Source organism: Charadrius vociferus, unplaced genomic scaffold (assembly GCF_000708025.1).
Source record: "Charadrius vociferus isolate BGI_N301 unplaced genomic scaffold, ASM70802v2 scaffold308, whole genome shotgun sequence".
NCBI classification, from domain to species: domain Eukaryota; kingdom Metazoa; phylum Chordata; class Aves; order Charadriiformes; family Charadriidae; genus Charadrius; species Charadrius vociferus.
In genome coordinates, this window is record NW_009649929.1 from 884,730 (window position 1) to 907,157 (window position 22,428).

At 41.1% G+C, this 22,428-nt stretch overlaps 1 protein-coding gene across 1 annotated transcript in view; it reads right to left on the reverse strand.

Annotated features, from left to right (window-relative positions):
* Window positions 1–20,626, reverse strand: part of SYNE2 (spectrin repeat containing, nuclear envelope 2) — a 178,975-nt gene extending 158,349 nt beyond the window's left edge. Inside the window, 11 exon segments of the mRNA XM_009891211.1 lie at window positions 1,218–1,382; window positions 2,203–2,340; window positions 3,108–3,209; window positions 3,979–4,079; window positions 4,557–4,753; window positions 6,816–6,997; window positions 8,241–8,333; window positions 8,430–8,507; window positions 8,839–8,934; window positions 9,855–9,916; window positions 20,503–20,626. Coding sequence (XP_009889513.1) covers window positions 1,218–1,382; window positions 2,203–2,340; window positions 3,108–3,209; window positions 3,979–4,079; window positions 4,557–4,753; window positions 6,816–6,997; window positions 8,241–8,333; window positions 8,430–8,507; window positions 8,839–8,934; window positions 9,855–9,916; window positions 20,503–20,581 — 1,293 coding nt within the window. The 5' untranslated portion in view covers window positions 20,582–20,626.
* Window positions 20,627–22,428: the final 1,802 nt, after the last annotated feature.

Genomic DNA, 22,428 nt, shown 5'->3' on the forward strand with positions numbered 1-22,428 from the left:
ATGTTCACGGAAATGGCTGAATCCTGGGGCAGCCCTCAACCCCAAAAATAGTGCATAGATTTTAAACACTGGATTTTGTAACCTTAATACTATTCCAGTCAGACCATCATGAGCATTGGTGGGCAATTTCCAAGATCTTAAGTGAAAGTAAAATTTCCATTATAAGGGACCACCTTGGCAACAAGATTCCTATAAAAGACACACTAAAGGGACTGACTATAAGGAGGGGAAAAAAAATTCTCGACAGAATGTCTTTCCATCAAGATAAGTGAATTTCACAGAAATTAAGTAACTTGGGTTTCTTCTTAAGGAACTTAATGATTTTATCTACATATTCAATGGGAAAAAAGAAATCCCTAAACCAAGGACATCTCTCTCTGTCTCATTCTTAGAAATGCTTTGATGACTTAGGCTGAACAACAAAAATCATAGATCATATGGCTAAGGTCTGACAAAGCTGTTATCAGTTAAAAAGCCCTCTCTCATATCGGCAGCCAACTAGCAATGGTACAAAAAAAGTGACGTTATCAAGCCACTCGCAAGAATGTCCATTTCCCATTCTTTCAAATTCACCTTAAGGACATGTCACAAAAACATCCAGCTTCCCCCTTGCAGAGGGGAGCATTATGATGATCAACCAGGCATCAACACATCTACTCTTCTTAAAGCTTTCAAACTCAAGAGCACATTTAAACTATTATCAGTGTAAAGATTTCAAGATCAGAATAAATAACTTGTATGGTTCTAAGGTATCAAAATACCTTCCATTGCTTTGAATGGAATTACAGAATGATTCAGCAAATACTTAGCTTTAAACACACAAACTGCGTGAACTCACTGGAATGTAACCTTGAGCCCAAGTGCTTTTCGGAATAGGTATGTATTAAGCATAGATTTAAAGATAAGGATGCATTACCCTGTGTTATTACTTAACAAACAAACAAGTTGCAGGAACCACATAAAAAAGAATACCATAATTTACTCATTCAGATAGTACTCAAATCTAATCTCACCCCAGTGAAGTCAGAAACCTTCCTTATATACTCATGCAGTTATTTAATTAAACTCATCATTGTTCAAAGGTATGTTCAGAAGAGCTTTTCATCTTCAGAAGATAAACACATCCATATCACTTCCCAAAATGTCAAATAGAAATTCCATAACAAGTGCTTTGCTAGGTCAGACTGAAGCAGAATGTTCCTTTATGATCAGCATACCTTAAATATTACAATTATTTCTCTGAAGACAAACATTGCTTTAAACGGGTCCTGCAAATCAGGCAAATCTTCTGCCTGCAGATGTTCTACCTCCTGAAGCCAGGCCTCAATGCTATCCAAAGGGGAGGGCAACATCTGGTCCAGCTTTGCTTTCCATTCATTAATCTTAAAAAGGAAAACAAATCATTAAATTTCTCACTATTATTTTCTTCCCTATCCCCACGATACTGATATATGCTCCATAAGCTGATGCTTCAGACATCCCCCCCAAAAAAAAACCCCACCTTTCATCATTTAGAAAAGCAGCTTCCAGTGAAGTCAGCTGCAAATCAGCTATGTTTACCTGAGACACAGATTTGCTCCCCAGCCTGTAATCTCTGTAACACTACAGACAATTTGGCAGTAACTATCCTTGGCTGGTGACCATCTCAAGGCCCAGCATCAGGGAAATTTATAGTAAATTAGTTGCAGAACCAGGGAACCAGGGATGCTCTGGACAGCTTTCCATCATGGGGCTGACAAGGGAACTTGCTCTTCCATAAAGAGCAATTACTCGCAAGGCCCAACACATCCCACGTGCAGCAGAGGTAGACAACATAGCCAACCTCATTGCCAAGCACTGACCAACCAGATCTCACTATGTCACTATCCCTGCCGTGGGAAAGAATATATTAACACACTTTTCCCAGCTGCATCATTATCTGAGCCATAATTATGTCCCAAAAGAACCTTTTAAGCATAAATAGGTCAAAAACTTTGATCAGAAGAGTGCTCAAAGCTAATCAGATGCAGGCTATTTTTCGCAGATGTCTCAATCTCCTGAGGCTCAGGAGGCAGAAGAGTAATACACAGTAACTTTCTGCCTCCTCTTGGGCACTGTACACCACCTCCCCACTTTTCCCTGTCCAAGTTACTGGGGTAGACTTAGGCTTCTCCATCAAACATGATCGTGCTGGTAACAAAGTGAGCTAGAAGTGCCTCTGACCTGAGAGATCAGTTTATCCCACTCTTCTCTCATCCGCTGCTGGCTTTCGCTCCGCTCAGCTTCACTTCTTTTTGATAACAACACAGGCAGAAAGGGTGTTTTTTCTTGGTTAAATGCTTCCATAAATGACATCATTTCCTAGGGATAAAAAGGAAGAGTAATTCATAGAAGACTTCAGATGGAAGCTCATGGAGCCAAGTACTGCCTTTGAACACATTGGTATGACTTCCATTAACTTCAAAGGGTGTGATGCATGGAAAGGCAAGATAGCAGGAAAGAGGCATACTTGTCTCCAGGCAGTACTTGGGTCTGACATTGTAGGTGCCATTCACTAACAAAATCTATATTTAATATAATGTCAGTGCGGTCAGGACACGGTTCTCCCCTCCCACCAAGAGAAAGGGAAAATTCCTCCCCTCACAGTCCCCCACGGGACATTTCATTACAAACTCTGGCTACAATGTAAACGAAAGAAAACTTTACTTCAGGCACAATCTACAGCAAACATTTCAACTAATCCGCTACAACACTAGTTGGGTAAAATCTACTGTTGTTATTATCACAGAAATGGGAAAGGCAACCCTGTAAAGGGCCGATGGGCTTGAATCTTGCCCAAGTCTTCAACTATGTCAATTAATTAAAAGACACTACTTTACTCTCTCCAAAAACACTTACTCTGGTCAGAAACCAAGCAGCGTATATCTGTTTCCTAACAGAAAGAATTTTATCCTATCCTTTCCTCAGTCATTTGAGGGCATTTATCAAATTCATTGTCATATTTCCAACTCTTGTTTTAAAGTTTATTCAACATTTCAGTTTAGGTAATGAAGATGAAAAGCTATGTTTCTAGGAATATTTTTAATATTCTTTTTTGCGAAAGCAGTTAAATATGAAACACAACTTACTTTGTATTTCTGGTAATATGTTTCATTCTCTGTGTCGATCAGCAACTTTGCTAACTTCTCCTCCTGTGCCGCCAACCAGCTCACAGCCTCCCTTACTTTTTCCTGGTAATTAGAGCAGAAAATTTCATTTTTCGATTTTGCAAGCCTTGTTTTTAATTTACATTGTGCCATAAAACAACACACATTGAGCATATGACAAACTCCGTTCAAAGCTATTGAAAAACAAATAATAATTCCTGGGGACTGTAAAGAGTTTTGGGTCAGGGACTATTACAGAGCAAGGCCAAAGTTTTAAACCTGGCACCTGGATATATGAAGGCATCAAAAGCAGAGCCTGACTGCCATCCTACTGAAAGCAGAGTATCAGTATGGAGATACGTGACTAACCAATTAATATCTAGACTGTCATAGAAGAATATAGAGAATATAAAACTTGGTTTTCCAACCAGTGTGATCTGTGAGTGACAACTTCTGTCTGCTTTACATGAGTAAAGCTGGTTGTTCTGCACATTTGCAAATCTGTCTGCCTCTACCCCAATATTTACATACAGAGTACAGAGCACATATGAAGACAATCAGGCTTGAAAATGTCCTCTCTAATAGTTAAATGAAAAAACAAGCCAACCCGCACAGAAATTCCACCTGTATCATCAAAAATCTATCACACTTAGCCTTGAGTACCACACAGGAGCATCATAAGGTCCAAGCCAATTCAACCCTGTCAGTAGCTGAATCTGAGTATCAAACCATGACCTACTATCTAACTGTTACTGAGTCAGGTTATAAACTGTGCAAAGAAAGTACTGATACTCTTGGCATCTATGATGCACATTCATTTAAAAATGCCTTAGTGATAAATCACATTACATACCTGCATATCTTCCTCAGACTCAGGCAAATTCCTGGAGTATTGCAAAAACTGAGCCACATAAGTCATGATTGATTTTTCATCCGGATTCATAATGTCAACATCTACAAGAGCCAATACACCATTTACATAATCACGCAGCCCTCTAGGCCTGATCACATAATTACACGCTATACTGCAGTTATTAAAATACATTACCATAAACATGTTTATTTCACAGCAGCTCAGTTAACATACCATTGACAGAAATTAATATGTAATGAACATTTTTTCCTTGGGAATGTTTTAATATAACATGATGAACTAATGAACAAGTTTCTCCCATGAACAGGAAAGTTTCATACCCTTTCTTCTGCATATCATTCCTGCATTTGCTGCCAATTCAAAAATCCAACAAATCTTAAGTACAGTTGGTGTTATAAATTAAAGAATCTCCGGTTTGAGCATTACAGTAAAGATTAAATAGAGATCATTTCAAACTTAAGCATAACCTTAGTTTTTTCTGCATTACAATCAACACATACAGGATTATATTACTCTCACTCCTGATAACAAAGACCAAAAACAAGCAGATCATTTACCTTCAGGTTCAAGAAGCCGTGGAATATTCAGCTCCAGTTCTGCAATACTGAAAGCCTCTTTCAGGTTTTCTTTATTGCTTCTAGATTTTGCCTTCTCCAAATCAACTAGACCTGGTCGTAAGTTTTGGATGATGGCTAAAAAAGGCAGTCCGCTTCGCCAACTTGACTTGAAATCAGTCACATCAATAGACGCGTGCCTATCCCAAAAATGATTAGAAACAAAATGTCATAGCCTGTTTTCTCAGATGTCCTAAGTACAAATTTAGAAGTAAAATATAAATTCAGTAAAATGGGGTATGAACCAAATCTAGGGAGTTATAAAGAACCTTGCCACTGAATTTCTACAGAAGCTGGGTCAGACAACAATACAGCCAGTACTACCAGTCGCTACAATTATATATATTTTTACTATTTTTGCAAAATGACTCAATGTTTTTATCTTATGTTGCATTCAGACGATACAGCCTTTCTGATCCAATAGCCTTTCTGAACGTCAACTTTGTGCTTAGTATCTGTGCAGTCTATAGGATAGTAAAACAACAAGCAAAGCACTGAAGAGCATGCAGATATTTGACTGTAAGGGCACCGAGTATTGGAATCACCTCTGTCATTTTAGAAAATCCAGAACTTAAGAGAGATCTATTACTGCAAGAAAGATATTTCTTTTTCTCTTATTTAGCTTTGTGTCTCTAAAACACTTTCTATTAAGCAGTTCCTAGACAGTGCTGTGAAGTGTCCAGCTCTGAAAGCTACAGGGAATTCCAGGACAACTTTCAAGAAATGGCTCACGTATTATGAGTATGTTACGGCATGGAAAAGATGTGGGGTTTCAGATGATCAAATTTTGTTACACAGCAATGGGCCAGGACCTACAAGATCTGTTCTTTTACTAAAAACTACAGGATTTACTGATAACAAAAATCATTCAAGGTAATCACAGTTCGGAAAGGATGCTACAAAACAGACAGCAATATTGCCAAAAAAAGAAAAACAAGCAAAAGAAAAAGGAAGATTTAATGTACAGAGAGATGACTTTTTACATGCCAATCAGTCTCATCCTCGTGGTTTGGCCTCAGCCAGCAACAAAGACCCACACAGCCGCTCGCTCCACTCCCACAGCCGTGGGGAAAAAAAAAAATCGACAGGGCAAAACTTGTGGGTTAAAATAGTGCAATTTAACAGAACAGCAAAAGGGAAGATGAAAACAAAACAATAACCCCGTTAAAGGGATGTGAAGACACGATTACAGTACCGCCGCAAAGCGCACCGACCGGACCCGCACCGCCGCAGCCCACCCCCGAGTGGCGACTGCTCTCCTCGCCCCGGCTACCGCCTCTTATAGCCCGGGCGTGGGTCACGTGGGATGGAATGCCCGCCCCCTGCCGGCTCCGGGGGGAATTAACCCCATCCCTGCCAGAACCAGGACATCCTGATAAAACACAGCTAAAAGAGAAACTTCAGTGCCTGAAAACATTCTCCCAGCAGAAAGTGTCTGATGTGCTGATGAAGGCCTTTATCTCCCACTAACAACATGGAATATTAGTAGGATGTTATTAGAACATAAAGGAACCAAAGAGCTGGAGAGAAAGGGCTGACGTTATCGTAAAATACATTTGAAACACCTTGGAGTGAAGCAGTAGCCCTTAAAGAAAATGTAAAGCCTGCCCCTTGCAAGAAATACCTGCATCTGTTCTAGATTGTGTGCTGTGAATAATCCCACTGAAATCAACCGAGCTATCTGTACATCAAACATAAGCAAACTTCTTGTTAGAATCAGGGACTTGAACCTCTCATATTCACTAGGGTCCTTCTTGGGGATCATGCAGTGTTTTGACAGAAAAATACAAGACGTGGGAATCCTAGAAGTCCTACATTTTCCACTGAAAAAAAACCCCCACCTAATTAATGAAACTTTGTTAACTAGTGCCAACCACAAGGATTAAAACTATCAAATCATGTAAACATTCCACCAGACTTATCACACAGAAGCCCCTAAAAGAGAAAAGCCAAACAATTTACACTGTGGTATTTTCTTAGTAGGATTAGCTTTGCTTTATTGTATTTAAAGGGATCATGTCAAAACATTTAGGGTCTGATTCATGGTAAAAGTACTGATAACAACATCTGAAATCTAAAGGTTTTTCTGTTAAGCTGTCACCAAGTAATGTTAAAAAAAGAGGAGAAAATATCACCACATTTAGAGGAAAGCCATAAATACAACCTGCAACATACTATTTATAAGTCTTGGATGGAACTTACAGTGAACACTGTTCTTTTGCCCACAACAAAAGAGCCTTTGTAGCAGAGATCTTCCACCGTTCCTTAATTTTAGCACTTTTTTTAGCTTGTCTGCTTGCCTTTGAAGAGGAGTCAACAGCACTTGAATGATCAAGTGAAGGCTGATTGTAAGTACAAGCAAGTGTTCTGGCAAGTTCTTCAATCTATCAGAGATGATGGGAGAGTTAATCAGGCTTCAGTGAAAATTTACCAAGACATCAATAGCAGAAAACCACAGAGACTTAGAAAGGACTCAATGACAGCTGTAATAGCAGTTCCCTGCCTCCAAAGACCAGATCAATTTTTTTTGTCCGTTCAACCTGAACTATTTAAGGCTGAATCCCCATCTTTAGGTGATTTTTTGGCAGGAAATATACACACAAAGACTTCCATGTTATACTGTGGGTACCAGCACTGGCATCAGGGGACCTTCTCACACAGTGCGCTTTTCTAGTCCTCCTACCAGTGAAAGTAGCTTGTGGCAGCTGTGTTTTCTGCTGTCAACAGCGTCATGTATGAGCCATGCTCAAAGTTTGCCTGCTCACTCAGAGTGCAAGAAAAACCTACTTGATAGACATAAGAGATCTACATTTGGTTAGAGAAGCTTGGTTTAGGTAAAAAGATAATGCATACAGCTATGTGCAGCGCAAGAACCTTCAGCACCCAAATTCTTTGACCAAGAAAAGTATGAGCTACATTTAATACTGTTGAATAACCTTACTTCTTAGTGCTCTCCTGAGCCCCAGTCACCAGTTCACTCCCAGTGTACCTATGTTAATTCATTGTTGGGCTCTTGTTAGAAGACAGTTTGGCTCCATCATCCTCTACAACACGATTAAAGCAAGGCCCTGTGCTTCCAAACACCCCTCCTCCCCATAACTTCATGACACACAAGCAATATGCTCAGCATCTTGTACAAGAAACATCACCATGACAAGCTTCACATTATTCAGGCACCTGGTACTGAAAATAATAATAGCAAGAATTACACGTTGTACGCACAGCCAACACTGAAGAGGGAGGCTGCCCTTGATGGAGATGGACGTGAGCCACTTTGCACTATTTTCTGTATTTGGGGCTTAATCATTACAGACCTTAAAGACATAGGCAGAGTTTAGCCTATTTTTCAACTGCTTACTTACAAAAAAAATCTCAGTATCTTTCCTTCCTACCATTTGCAGGTAGATACTGTTCATCAGGCCGTAATGCCATCATTGCATTGCTGAAGCAGCTCAGAGGCACAGGCAAGACACACTGGTGCATCGCCTCCCTGAGTCACCACTACAAGATTTCAGAAAATAATTTTCTGCTTTGTACTAATTCATCTCATTTGGCAACCACATAAGTCAACACATTTTTGTGCTTTTTCCCTCTACTGAAACTCTCTTACATTGCTGAAATACTTACATGAAAATGAAATATTATTGTCCAAATTAGGCCAAGCACAATGGAAGGTTTTCCTTCAATAATGTCAGCAACATGAATATTTATGAGCTTGAGCTAAAGAAAAAAAAAAAAAAAAGGATCATTGTTAACATAGAAAATGTTCCACCAGCTAAACTGGCTTTAGTTGTGAATTTTGAAGTTAATACTCACTGATCTGCTCTTTAAAAATTTCAAAGCATTTTCTATGTTGCTTCTGCACTGGAAGGTATTAAATCCTTTTTCCCGTGGCTGTGAAGCAAAAAGAACAGGTTACATCCTCATCTGTAAAAAATAATTTTATTTTATATTTTGATAAGGTAAGTCCTGCAAAGAGTCACAAATTGCTTCGGACCAACTTATTTCAGTCTGTTTCAGTGTTAGTAGTGTAAGAGTAAGTTACTTGCAAATAGCTCTATGACTCCAGAGGGATCATTCATATGCTTACGATTAAGCATATCCATTCATATGCTTATATGCTATATTCATATGCTATATTCATATGCTTACGATTAAGCATATCCAGAAATCTTTGCTGGATTTGACGAAGGGCTGAGGTAATATCTTTATTACTGTGTCTTACCAGATGTTGACCTGAAAGCACTTCCAACAGATCCAAAAGCAAATGTCCTTGCTGTATGTCTGTATACAGGTCTGAGATAACAGAAGAAGGTGTATGCTGCAAAATAAATTTCAATGCTTGTCACACCATCTTTTCCCATTTTGAACCCAACACACTACAGAACATCACAGGTTACTCTGTAGTTACACAACAGAGTGAGCTGAAATATAAATCCTGCACCTAATCAGCCATATTCTGCTTCTTCTAACCCATTATGTGTGTCTCTTATTCCCCCTTGTCCTGCCTCTTAGTTTTATAAGGGTTATTTTAAGTCCCATTTTCAAGTATTCCTACTTTTCAAGGAGGTATGTGGCAAAAAAACCCAAGAACTTTGAAAAAGGGAAAGTTCAATCAATGTACACTGAGTACAAATTTGACTACAGAGCTGAATAACTAAACCCTCACTCTTTACACCCGCTTGAGGACAATACAAACATACCATCAACTTAACAGCTTCTGCTCAAGGAGGGACAAAACCGGCATTTTTTGTCACCCGAGCAAGTCAGAATCCCAGCACATGCTGCATGAGCTGCTTTGTATGTGCTCAAAGAGCACATACAATACTAAAAGTGGTTTGTCTTAATACTTACCAGTCACTCGGGTCATCCCATTAAACTCATGTTCTTGGCTTGCATAATAGAATAATACTTACCTAAACACAGTAAAACTAATCATAAATGTGGAACCTCATAAAAACCTGAGACGTGTGCCACAATCCAGCACGAGTATGTTTTACCACATCAGCAAGAAAGATACTGTCATCTACTTACAAACTGTCTCCTACAAATGTCCTTGGACGATCACAATACAATGCTGTTACACCTATTAAACAAATGCTTTCCAGAGGCTGCTTTTTCCAGCCAGTGCCTAAAAATCTTGTACTAATTTTGTTTATTCCTAAAAATGTTAATTTCCATGTAGCACATCTGAATCAAAAAGGCAAAAGGCATGCCTTTCCTAAAGAATCCCCTTCTTACCTTTGCTAATATTGAATTTATCCAGCTAGTGAAGGTTTTCTTCTGCGTAAACTCTCGCTGCACTAGGGGAAAAAAAAAAAAGAAAATATGGTTAATGGAAAAAATTATCTGGTTTTATTCTCTTTCTCAAAAAGATACATGGCACCCATCTCCAACCTAAGGTCTGTTCTTCCAGATATTAAGATACAATTTAATATTAGTTTTTCTCAACTCTTATTTTAGTGCTGACATTTTCTTGCTTGCAGAGATGATACTGCAAGGACCTCCACAACCATCAAGCACGCTTTTACTGGATGCAGCTAAGAGCAACTAATGAAGGTTTTTTCAAAAGTTCAGCAAATGCAAACAGCAGTGTGAACACATCATCTTAGAGAGCAATACGTCTAGGATAACCCCATCCATTCCTAAATGTTCCTTGAAATACTCACAGCAATCACCAGTACAAGATCTATCTTGAAATTTGGCAAAAGCCATGCATGGAGTTTGGTGATGAGACCAGGATGAAGGCTGAGGTTAGGTGATATATGCAAATCTGTAGATGAAGCCACACAACAGGATGTCTTGGCTAACTGAAGGGCCAGGGAGAGTTAATGGGGAATATACTCCTTTTCAGCACTGGGCCCTCCCTGGGGAATGCAGACCCTTAATCTGGCCAAACAGGGGCACACCGGGTCTTAGAAAGGAGGGAGGAAGGAGGAAGTGCTTGAACTCATGCCCCAGTAAAAAATGGTGAAATGGGACTCAAAGCGTGACCCAGTGATGCAGCGATCCAGCTCTTCACTGAGGTCCTGCAGGATGGTACACAGTGATAAACTACCAGCAGTTGTGAAGGGAGAGAGGACATTGTTTAAGCCCATGTTTCAAAAATCAGAATATTTAAACTGCTTCTCACATCAGAGTAGAGATTGAGTGGAGAGGGAAAAGCCTTTCGCCATGGTTTGTGGGCAGCAGAAATGAAGAAAAGCCTAGTTCCCCTAAAAGGTGAAGCAGAGTGTGAGCAGCAAAGGCAGACAGACCAGTTCCCCAGCCCCAGCCCTGGACATGGCCCGTGGATCACACAACACCTCAGCCCACCCTCCCTCCCAAAAAACACCCCGTGCCCAAGACACATCACCACCAAAACCATACGTCCCTGCTGGACGTCTGTATGCAGGTCTGAGATAACAGCAGGAGGTGTTGGCCCCCGAGATTACAGCCTTTCAGACCTCAATGCTGCGCAGGCACTGCTGCCAGCGGCTATCCCATCCCATGGGAGCAGGCGTGAACACAAACTCCTTTTTCTCTCCCTTTCCACATCAGCTTTCACTGCAAGCGTTGGGGTTGGCTTCCCAAAAAAAACAGGTCAAAAAGCACTATCCACACCCCCGTCCTGGCCCCAAGGGGCCTGCCTGGAGCTGCAGAAGGGCGGTCATCTGCTGCCTCTTCCCCGTTTGAATAAAAATCCAAATGCACTGGTTTTTAATAGCCCAGACATTACAAAGCAGGTCAAACAGACTATTAACTGAGGGAGGGCAAGATTGTACAGTTAAGAAGTTAAGAGAGTTGATGTTTTCATTGCCCAAACCACCACCTTTGGCCTGCACCAGCTGCATGGCTGTCCCAGCCCTTCCCTCCAAGGGCTGAGGCGGATGCCGGCCCCTCCATGCATGGCTACAGGCAGCCACCCCCAGGGTCGGCCTGCAACACTGCTGCCTCTCATTGCAGGCAGCAGAGAAGCAAAGCATGAGAGGTGGGAGAGGTAGAAAGCAGAACAAAAGACTAAGCTCCTCTCCCTGCTATGCTGGGCAGCACGGGGGGCTGTGTCAGGCAGCCTGGAGCAGAGGACAGGGCTTTGGGTCACGGTGACACAGAGGGTCGGAGTTCTTGCATACAGGTACACAGGTGGGGTGGGGTGGGATGGGATGGGATGGGATGCTGGCCCACTGCCCTGCTGGGAGGATAGGAGAGGACGGTGCATGTCCTGCACCGTGTCCCGGGTGCAGCTCCCTGAGGAGTGGCAGGCAGTAGGGCAGCATGCATGGCCCAGGCTGGAAGGAGATGGTGAGCAAGGAAGCTGAGGGGACGCTCACTGCCCACTTCCCAGCTGGGGTAAATCCTCGCGATCCCACGCGAGAGGCAGCAGGAGACTCTAAGCAGGCCATCAGCTTGCGAGAAGAAACACATCTGGGAGATAGGGTGGGAGCGGATGATCTCTTCTGCCCCTGAAAGCATGTTCTTGCACAAAAGATGAATGCGAAGGCAATTTTGACATCATAAGGCAAGTGCAAGACTACTCAGCAATAGATATGTATGTTTTTGTAGGCTGGGCAGGATGAAAGATACCAAAAATATCAAGCCTTTGAGGGGAATAAAATCCAACCTGAATGCTCTCCCCATGAAAATGAAAATGCCACGCAGAGGAAAATGTCCCACACTTTATTACGCCCTGGGAATTTGGCAAACACAGACCACAGTCCTGGGTGGCTTTTCATCATCCAAGATGGCCTAAAGGGCTTGCCACGCAGAGCTTCATCAGCTCGCAAAGTGGAGCAAGCCGCTTAAGGATAATGCGGCCTCCTGCTCCTAACCCCACCGTGTGACCCACAGACCTCCTTCTGCTTCACCGGGTGGGTGAGCAGCGAGAAAAACATTCACACACTACGTGCATCAAGGGCTGCTTTGAATCCTGTAGCTAACACATTCTTTCAACAGTCCTCCTCTAATCTGCAATACTATGATCCAGTTGGAGCACGGAACAGTCAATTTCCCCTGCTTGCTGGATTGTTTTAGGCTTCTTTTTAAATATCACAGAGATCATGACAAACAGTAAGACAAGGGCAGTCTTAAAGACACAGACAAAAATGCAATCTTAAAATTCTGTTCTGTTTGGAAAAGAGAAAATAAGTGCAAACATGCCACACAGACCAGTCAAGGAGGACATAAATAGCATGGAGACATTGGCTTCATGTTAGCACAGGACCCAACCACACCCTTTGGTTGAATACCCGTGCGGGAGCCGTTCCAATTACCCAACGAGCGATTATTGAGTAGCTGCGCTCAATTTTATCAGGCAGGCAAGGCTGGTATTGCTGGCACTTGAAAAGGGACGGAAAGCAAATATTAACTACTCTGCCTGACGCCTGTGACTCTTCCAGCTATAGCTCTTGCCAAACACATGCCACTGCTACTGATTTGGAGAACTTGCTTTTGGGGTTGATTGCAGAAAGATGGTTAGGACATTTGGTCTTGTTTTGGTTGTATCTCTCCATATTCACGTGCTCCATTGTGCAATATGGGCCAGATACTGCAAGTGTTGATTCACATGGGCAGACAAATGCCTCACCTGGCAAAAGCACAAGGCGGTTATTTCACTGCACACACCTAAGCACACCTTACACCCTCCCCAGGCTACAGCTGCTGCCTCATGCAACCCAGCGGGCTGCCTTCCAAGCAGCTGCTGCCTCAGCTGCAATGTGGTTTATTTTCCTACCCAAATAAATAATAATAATAAAATCTCCTCCTGAATTAATAACAAAACTCCATGCTTAGCAACACTTCCCCAGACCGTAGTGCAGCAGTCACTTTGTTTCCATCCAGGCCACACAACACACAGCTCAGTACAGATGTGCTTCTGGCACTGTGGCAGGCAGTTTTATTGCAATTTTCAGGCCAAGTGTGTTTTCCCTCCCAGCTCCCCTCCGACTCTACTGCTCAGAGGCACTAACGATTTAATCAAGCTCTCAAATTCTTATCTCTACCACGTGTTTAATTAATAGGGATTTTTATTTTTATGAGGATGAATGGATTCTTTGTTAGGCCTTTTTATAGGACTCTAAGTGACCTTGGTTTTCTCTTGCCCTAGTTTTCAAAATGTCACTGACCCAGAATAAAAAAGGCATCAAAAAACCCTGATCATTTCCTTCACATTGGGCCAAAACTCATCTAGCCAAAAAGTGGATCTGAGACAACAAAATAAGAACCTGCTAATCTGAAAACACCTAAAATCTATCACATTTCACCCTGTGTGCTAATCTTCAGAACAACTCTTTAGGAGGAATAACAGATAGAAGCAGCGTGTCACGTAGGCTAGCCGAGAATCAATACACACTGCTGGACAATGACTGTTTTATCCAGTAATGAGCTATCAACAAGTGCTACAAACCAGAGTAATCACTAAGGGATGGAGCATGGGGACATGGCAGGGACCACGGCAGCGCTGAACTCTCCCAGGAGGAAGAAGAGGGCAGGCACGCTGCCAGCCACGGTTTTACTCTCAGCCTTCCTTTAACGGTGATACAGAAAAGCCAGACTTAATCTTCTCTCCTCTGTTGCCTTTAGTGCCTCCTTTCCCAAGGTCGGAGATGGCAGCTCACAGGAAAACGCCGTCTCCTCCCTCGGCAGGGAGCTGGGGGAAGCAAGCTGTGGCAGAACACATGTAGCCTGTCTGTCCATGCTCATCAAACAATGTCACCAAACAGCAAAGAGGTTTTCTTCTATCACAAAGACCAGTGCATCACTGTCAGTGAACCATTTACAACTGTGTGGCTTTTTTTTTTTTCTCCAAAAAACCCCCTTTTTTAAACAATTATTTGAAATTAATGAGTGCAAGCCTGTCTGTCATCTTCCCATCTCTGTTTCGCCAGAAGGAATTACCTCTTGTGTATGATATTTTTATATCTTCCTTTCACCATTCAGGTCAGCTGAGGCTATGTCTACAGTAGCAAGCAGTGCAGCTCAACAGGAACAGATAATTAGATCAAAAGATCCAGTGTTCAGGATGTAGCATACCCACCACGTGTGTAAGGAAGAAAGGTTGTGTTGGACTAGCTCTAGCCTGAATGCCCACAGACAGCCACCGTACCTTCTTGGGGCATATATTTCAGTTTCATCCAAAATAACCGTTTCCACGCTCCCTTGAGGGCTCAGCAAAACGAACCAAAGCATGGTCAGCAGGGATAACTGGGAGAGCTCCTTCAAGATAGCCACTGCTGGTATGAACTAAACCACCAAGCACGTACATGCTGTAAATGATAGGAACTATCAGAAGAATCGTTAAGTACTTGCCAACCCAGGGAAAGTATGAGCAATTCACCCCAGAGCCCTTTATATACACTCTGCCCTTCCACCCAGTAACAGAGTTTCATTTTCTGCAGACAGGAAAGCGGGGAATAGAGTTATTTCCAGCCTTTATGTTCAGCAACATGGTGTTAAGCAATTAAAAACAAACACAGTATTTTTTGTCAAGATTAAGAAGTTTATGCAAAGCCCAATGAAGGTGATGAAAATATTTCTACAGGAATGCATCTTTTCAAATCCAAATATCATATAAATATTAACTACTGCCATGTCTGTGTGACAAGTGGAAGCTTCCCTTCCTATGCTATTCCTTTCAACATCATTTTCCTTTTGAAAGCAAATTACCCCATTTACCAAAAGTGCTGCAAACTCAGGAAGCCTGTTCACACCAAGTTCTGCCCTCCTGGCTTTCTTAAACACTTTTGCTCTTCTCATTGCCAGGATCCTGGAGCAGCTCTGCCCTGAATCAACGCTGTCTTTACTGCCACAACAGCCCATGAAATGAGGCACTGCAGCACTTGGGGGCATAGACAGAGATTGCAGGTTAAATGCTTAAAGGTACTGAGTCTCATCATTTAGATATCAACGTACTCGTAAAGATAATGGCTTAAGTGGCATTTCTAACATTTTAAAGAAAATTCACAGTGAAGCAGGGATTGGAACATAAGTGGCCTTCAGTGCCCCATATGGGTGCCTCAGAAGCCATCCACTCCTTAGGCATTTTAATGCCAGTTTTTAACCAGTTATGCACCTGATAATGCCTTTAACAAATTGAAATTTATCTAGCAGGGAACACATGTACACAACTATACAATCTATTTCTTTCCTTAGGCATGTGAAACAGACAAAGATACCCATGACTGTTTTTTTTTTTTAGGCAGTTTCATGTGTCAGTTGCCTCCCCAGTGCCATCAGCCCTGTCACATGCCACAAAGCTAAGCAGTTAAGGGAACTGCAGACCAGCTCCTCACCCGGGCAGCAGGCAGCATAAACAGGGCACAAATTTCAGCGCAGCTCCTATGGGAGCTCTTCGACTATGTAAAAGTCACCCCTGAAAATCATAATAAACATTTAATGGACTTTTTTTATCATTCTGGTTAAAGAAAAAAAAAGTGTAGCTGTCATAACATATTGGCCCCAACAGATGAGGCATGCAGCTAGAACAAAACAAAAAAAAAAAAAAAAAAAAAAAGCTGGGTAAGAATTAGGAGTCTACCTGACCTCTGGATGAATTAAGCAGATCTCAGAGAGATATCCTCCTTTACTTGGAGATGAGTGCAATCTACTGCAAGCTGCACAACAAAATCTATCCATACATACCACCATATTTTCAATTTCAGTTGAATCATTCAGAAAGGCTTAGACATAACTGCATAAAAATAGCATAATTCATTTATATCATTAAGCACCCTTCAAAAACAGTTTTAGCAGCCACGTTCTTATATAATCATCCTTTGGGTTACAGTAATAAACAGTAACATGCACATGGATTAATAAGCAGAGCCAAAACTTGGGACCTCTACAGGTAATTAAACAGTGAAAGAGTAAGTACATGCCCCAAACTCCAAGAGCTAAAACACACTCTCTTCTGTCTGAATTTGCTCAGCAAGCATGGAAAGAAAAGGGAAAACAGAGCTTTGCACAGGCTTGGTGGGAAACACCACACCTCAGGGCTGTTCGCTGTCCTGGGGAAGAAAGGGGAAGGACTTGTGCATGGGAGGGAAAGTTGAAGTTGGATCCTCCCACAGGTAAACAGATTTACATGCCAAAAGCAAAAAATATTCCGACTCCAGAACACCACAAACGCTGTTCAGCTTCTGCTGTAGCCACTGATCCACAACCCAAGTTGCTGCACATTCCCCTCACTGCAATTCCACACTCAGGCTTATCAGCAAAGAGTAGTCATACCTCCTACAGTTCTCAAAACGTTGCCAAGAAGCCCTTCTCTTACTGAAGGAGGGGCATGCCTCCTCAGCTCAGCTAGCTGATAATAATTTTGGATCCCACTGTGCCTCTTCCATTTACAGAAGGCTGAGCACCAGGCTGGACCCCTCTATGGGGCCAGCCCCATAACACAATGCTGGGAGGGAAACTATGGGAGGAGGAGACATAGGGCAGGGTTCCCACATTGTTCCTCTCCTCCTCATTGTCAGCCAAGCCCTGAGCTCCTCTGTACCTGCAACAAAAGTGACTTCAGGTTTCAAAGATGGTCCACACGCCGCAACGGAGCATCTGCCTGGCAAACATCCTCTGTTCACCAAAATGTTTGCAGCCTGCCTGGCAGGAGAAACCCTTCCCTTAAATATTTGCCCATTGTATATATCCATAATAGGTCCAGTTCCATTTTTTCCACCTGCACTTCTAGGTGGGTGTGCAAGGACACAAAACAGCTTTATAGCTGCTGTGAGTTATGCTGCATCAGAAAACTGGGAGAAAACAGAGAGTTGCTGGAGGAAAGGGCACAGATAATGTTGACCTTAATCTGATTTAATTTTATTATAACATCTAGGACAGAGGGAAGGAAAAAAGAACAGAAAGGAAGGAGCCCAAGTCCTGACATCATGCAATTTCATAGCTATTTCAATTGCCTTGGCAGGGAGGGAGGGTGGTAACTATTACTCTCTTGTTTGTGGAGGTCAGCTTGAAAACTGGAAAAGGTTAAAGAGCAATATATAAATCTGAAAAGACGCATATGTAAGGGTTTATATTCTTGCAGCTTCATCATTTGAAAACGTCTGGACATAGGAACATTAGAAACCATATTGCTTTCATTTCTTTACCTATTTTCTTTGTGTTTTTCAACCTTCATTAAACGTCCTTAAAACATCTATCTGAAAAGAAAGACACACTGGGAACAAAGTTACATTTTTACCTATTTTCCAGTGACTTTCTTTACCACACCTTTTAGGCCAAACGCTATTAAGGAAAGTGAATGTTCATCCTCGAACACTCTTCTGCCTAAAAACCCACTAACAGAAATTCCACTAAAGCAGGTTTTTACAATATTAAGCCACTGACATTAACTTAATAGGATTTCTATAATAACTAGTGCTACTAAGAAGTAACCTCTTCACTAATTATTTTAAGGATGTTCTTCTTCCCTTCTTTTTTTTTTTCCCCCCAAAAGTGCTGTCCTCCTCACAGAAGACTGTGACTTAAATCACAGTCAAACATACCTAAAATGAGTGTTTGATTTTACCCATGGTAGGGAAGAAAAAACCCCAAAACTATTTTGTTACATTTTTTAGGCATATAACTTCACAAAGTTATACGAGAAAACCAATTGACACATTAAGTTGATCTTGTCCTAATTAACCAGACTAGACAAGTGCTCTATCATTACTGGATGCCTTTCAAGAATAATAGAAGATTGGATCACAAAGAATATAAATGTAGACTAAAATATGAGCAATCCAGAGTAGATCCCACTCCTACTTTTATCTTCTGTGCCAACTATTTATGCGTGCCTCCTGTTATGCTGTGCCTTGTACAGTGCTAGCCATACTCTTTGAAGCTATACCTTAACAATTTGAAAAGCAGATCATAACCAGTTTTACATCCATCTTTAGTCACCCAAAAAGTAAGCTGCTTTTCTAACAGTTATAAGCAGCCATTCCTTGAATCTGAGATTTCTCTAAAACTTCTCCAGGTGAACCTGAAGGTTTAAAGTAATCAATGTCTCTGGCTGCTTTGCAAATCTCATCCAAAGAGTCCTGTTATCGAAAAAATTCTCTTCCTTCAATGATCCTATTATTCTTATTTCACATTTGCTACCACAGGTCTGCAGGTAGAGTTACTAATGGTATCTATATGTCATGTCAGGGAATGTGTCTTCTGTGATTCATCGCAGCTGTGTCGCCATTTGCTTGTTTGACCCAGAGCAGATGCTGCAGCATCACAGCTCCATACACAGGACATCTCTGTATCTTTGTTGCATCTTTAATCATTACAAAAAGTGGTTATGTCACTTCTAAGGGATGTCTCCGGATGTTTTACAATGGTCAGCCACATACAGCTTGGCCCCAGATTTGCAGTGTGTTCATTCCAGCATAATCTAGGAGCTCAAATTATTACAGCAAAGAAATATAATTTAGTCATTTAAATTTTAATAAGCAAGGCTCTTTCGCTGAGATATTGACCAAAAACCCCTACTGTTATTCGACACAGAAACACCAATCTGACATTTCAGAAAATAGTATGATTACTTGATTATTTCAAAATAAAACCCTATTCTAAAATTCCATGTAACTTTAATTCAGCATCCTCTGCCTTAAAGCTAGATAGTGTTTTCCAAACCCGTTTCATGACAACAGCCACCTCAGTCTTTCTACTGAGGCTGAGCCAGGCTGAGTTTGACTGGCACAACAAATACGGGTCTGACAAGCTGTGCTTGGTGCAACAGTCAGACTAGTTCCTGTCTGCTACGAGTTTTTGTTTGACCTGCTGAAAATGTCATACTGAGGCAAAACGGAAGAAAATTCACTATTAAAAATGTTTGGCTTTAGACCACTGTTAACACTCTCTCATCAAAACACACGGATTCAATGACAATATTAGTGCAAATATGGATCGTAAAAGTGACTTGGCAGAATATTCTTTTGCTCCATCTGTTTTAAACATATTTTCTCTCCACTAAGCACCATAGTAATTTCTTTGCAAGTGAGGTAGAAGGAAATAGCTCTGTGGAAACATGACTTAGCCCATCCGTCCCAGACTAATGAGGCCCTTAACAGATTGAAGGCAGGTTTCCCAGTGGTGCTAGTCCTGCTGCCTGGACTAGCCTCCTTGAGAGCCACCATGAATGTTTTCATGAATATGCTTAAAGGAAAAAAAAAAATCAGTCTTCCCAGGAAATTCTTATAGAAGAAAATTCAACACTTGATTAAGGAAAACCCCAAAAGCCTATCTGAGAGGCCAGCTCTTACGCACTCTTCATTACCTAACTGTTCAGGTAGCTGCCATTAAAATGAAACAATTAAAGATCAGCCCGTGACTGCTTGCTTAACAAGTTATAACTCATTGCAAGTAAGGATGAAAGACTCTGACCTGTAAGAAATTTGTTTAGAAGCCACAAAAGTTTGCTACTTATCTTGGCCACAAGCTGTCTTTTTACACGTGCAGGGGATATAGCAGTAAGAACAGAAAAACAAATAAAATAAAATAAAACAAAACAGTACTGTAGTTAATAGCCTCATTAAGACAGCTTAATGCAACCAACTAATTGTAAGCAAATTGAAAACAAGGAAACTAATGAAATGGCATAACTTTTCATGCTGGCAGTTCCCTTGAAAACAGTTTACAGTATTCTGAGTAGCAAAGCATAAGAACCAGTGAGCACATCTGTACCAAAAAAGGCAACAGCTCTGAAAATACCACGAGAAAATACTATGAGAGCTGTTATCTTTCATTTCACTGCTGAAGTGGCTCTCATGAAACACAGAAACATCTGCAAAGAAGCACAGACACAAACTAACTACACTGATCATAAAGCTAGTTTTAACAGGTTTCTCAGAATTCCCTTCAACTTCTGTACAGTCACAGATTTTTGCCAAAAATCTGCATTAAAAAGGCACAGAAAACTACAGTAACTTACCTTGCAGCGACAGATACAGATCATCTATTTCGGAGGAAGCCTGCTCCTCTGTTGAGGGAGATGACTGCTTTGATGCCATATTAAATCCTATGGAGATTCTTTAATCAATTTCCAAACTGAAATTATATTTTAAAAAAAAAAAAAAGAAGAAAATTAGTACAGTTTTATGATGATATTAAAGATGCTCAAGTGTGTGCAGAGACATGTGTTTTGTTTTGGGATTTCTTCTCTCAGAAAACAGTAGGCTGTTTTCTTAGCTCATACAGAATAAAGCAAATGTTCCTACTGCATGAATCCGAGTTTTGGTCCCTTGTAAGGGTGGCCAGCAGTACTCTACAACACAAGCCACGGATCCCAGTCTGTCTTGCCATGAAATCAAAAGCACTAGGATTCAGAAATTTTCAAAGACAGTTGCTTTCTTTGAGAAAGCCAGGCTGACAAAGGCTCACAGTGCCTTTTGCAGATTTGTTGCTGCCAAACCTCAAAGGTTTTCTTTAAATCTTTGTACTTTTCAGATACCTCTTCCTGTCCAGATAATTGTTGCAGAATGGAAACAATTTAGGCAGAATACGCAAAGATTAAGATGAAATGAAAAAGCAGTGGTTATCATATGAGAATAATCACAACTGCTGTCTCTGTCTGATACCTTTGTTACTCCTCATCTCCCATGAAGGACTTTCTTTTTCCAACTCCTCCACTTTCCTCTCCCTGGATACCTCCCCTATCTCTCATGCAACTTTAGTGAACAATATGCTGTATCTTTCTTAAAAGTCTAACACTGTTTCTGGTACCGTAGTAGCTATACTGTTCAATTTGTTGTGGTTGGAAAAACTGGATATTTAGATACAGACTCATTTTTATCAAAACTTACAAGTTAAACAAATTCAAAAAGAAATAAAGCTGAAAATTAAATAAGAGCTCACCTTAAACAAACTTTGTTGCCTAAATATAATGCTGCCTTCTCATAAGAAGTACTAGGATTTACACATCATATATTAACAACTCATCTACAAGTATGTAAGTCAAAATAAAGCACATGAATAGATGACTAAGGAAATGCAACATTAAAGAATGCCAGAACATTTTTTATATTCAGTCCCTTTTGCATATGAATCATGAGGCAGCCTTTGTTTACTCCACTATATACTATTTTTCCTCACTCCCCGTCTCCCTCACTGCACAGAAAAGACAACATGTGTTTAATGAGGAGCTATTCAATATTTTGTTTTCCTCACCCAGAACAATGTGTGTCCTTGTGCTTTATCCAAGAGCTGCTCTGATGACAGCATTATTAAGTCCTCGCAAGATTTTCTATGGCACTCATCATCCCGGCATCTGACCACTTCACAAACATCAATTAATTCACATTCACAGCATCTATGTGAGATTAAGGGGTTACTGACCACATTTAGAAGCACAGAATGGTTTGGGTTGGAAGGGAACTTTAAAGATCATCTAAGTCCAACTCTCCTGCCATGGGACATCATTTTACTGATGACAAGCAAAGGCACAGAGAGAAAAAAGGGGAAAAAAGTTGCTAATTTGACTCTTGATTTCCAGAGAAACAGATATTGGTTCATACAGCCGAAGCACTGATTCCAACTGCTGCAGTGAGTACACAGTGTTTCTGCAAGTCACCAACAACTTGTAACAAAAACTCAAGGCACCAGATTCAAGAAAAGGGAGTTCTAGCTGGGGCAAGTAAAAAAGATGAAAGTTATCCAGATTATCAAAGAAAAGAGAAAAAATATTTTATAGGAGTTTGGCTTGCTTAGCCTGCAAAAAGAGGAGGAAAGGGACTCATTTGATCTTTGACAGACACAAGAACAAGATGATAGAAATAAGTCATGCCTTGATGTTAAGATGGAAATCAGAAGATTTATAAATATTGGGTTCTAGCAAAGTCTCCCAATACAGGCAATTGGC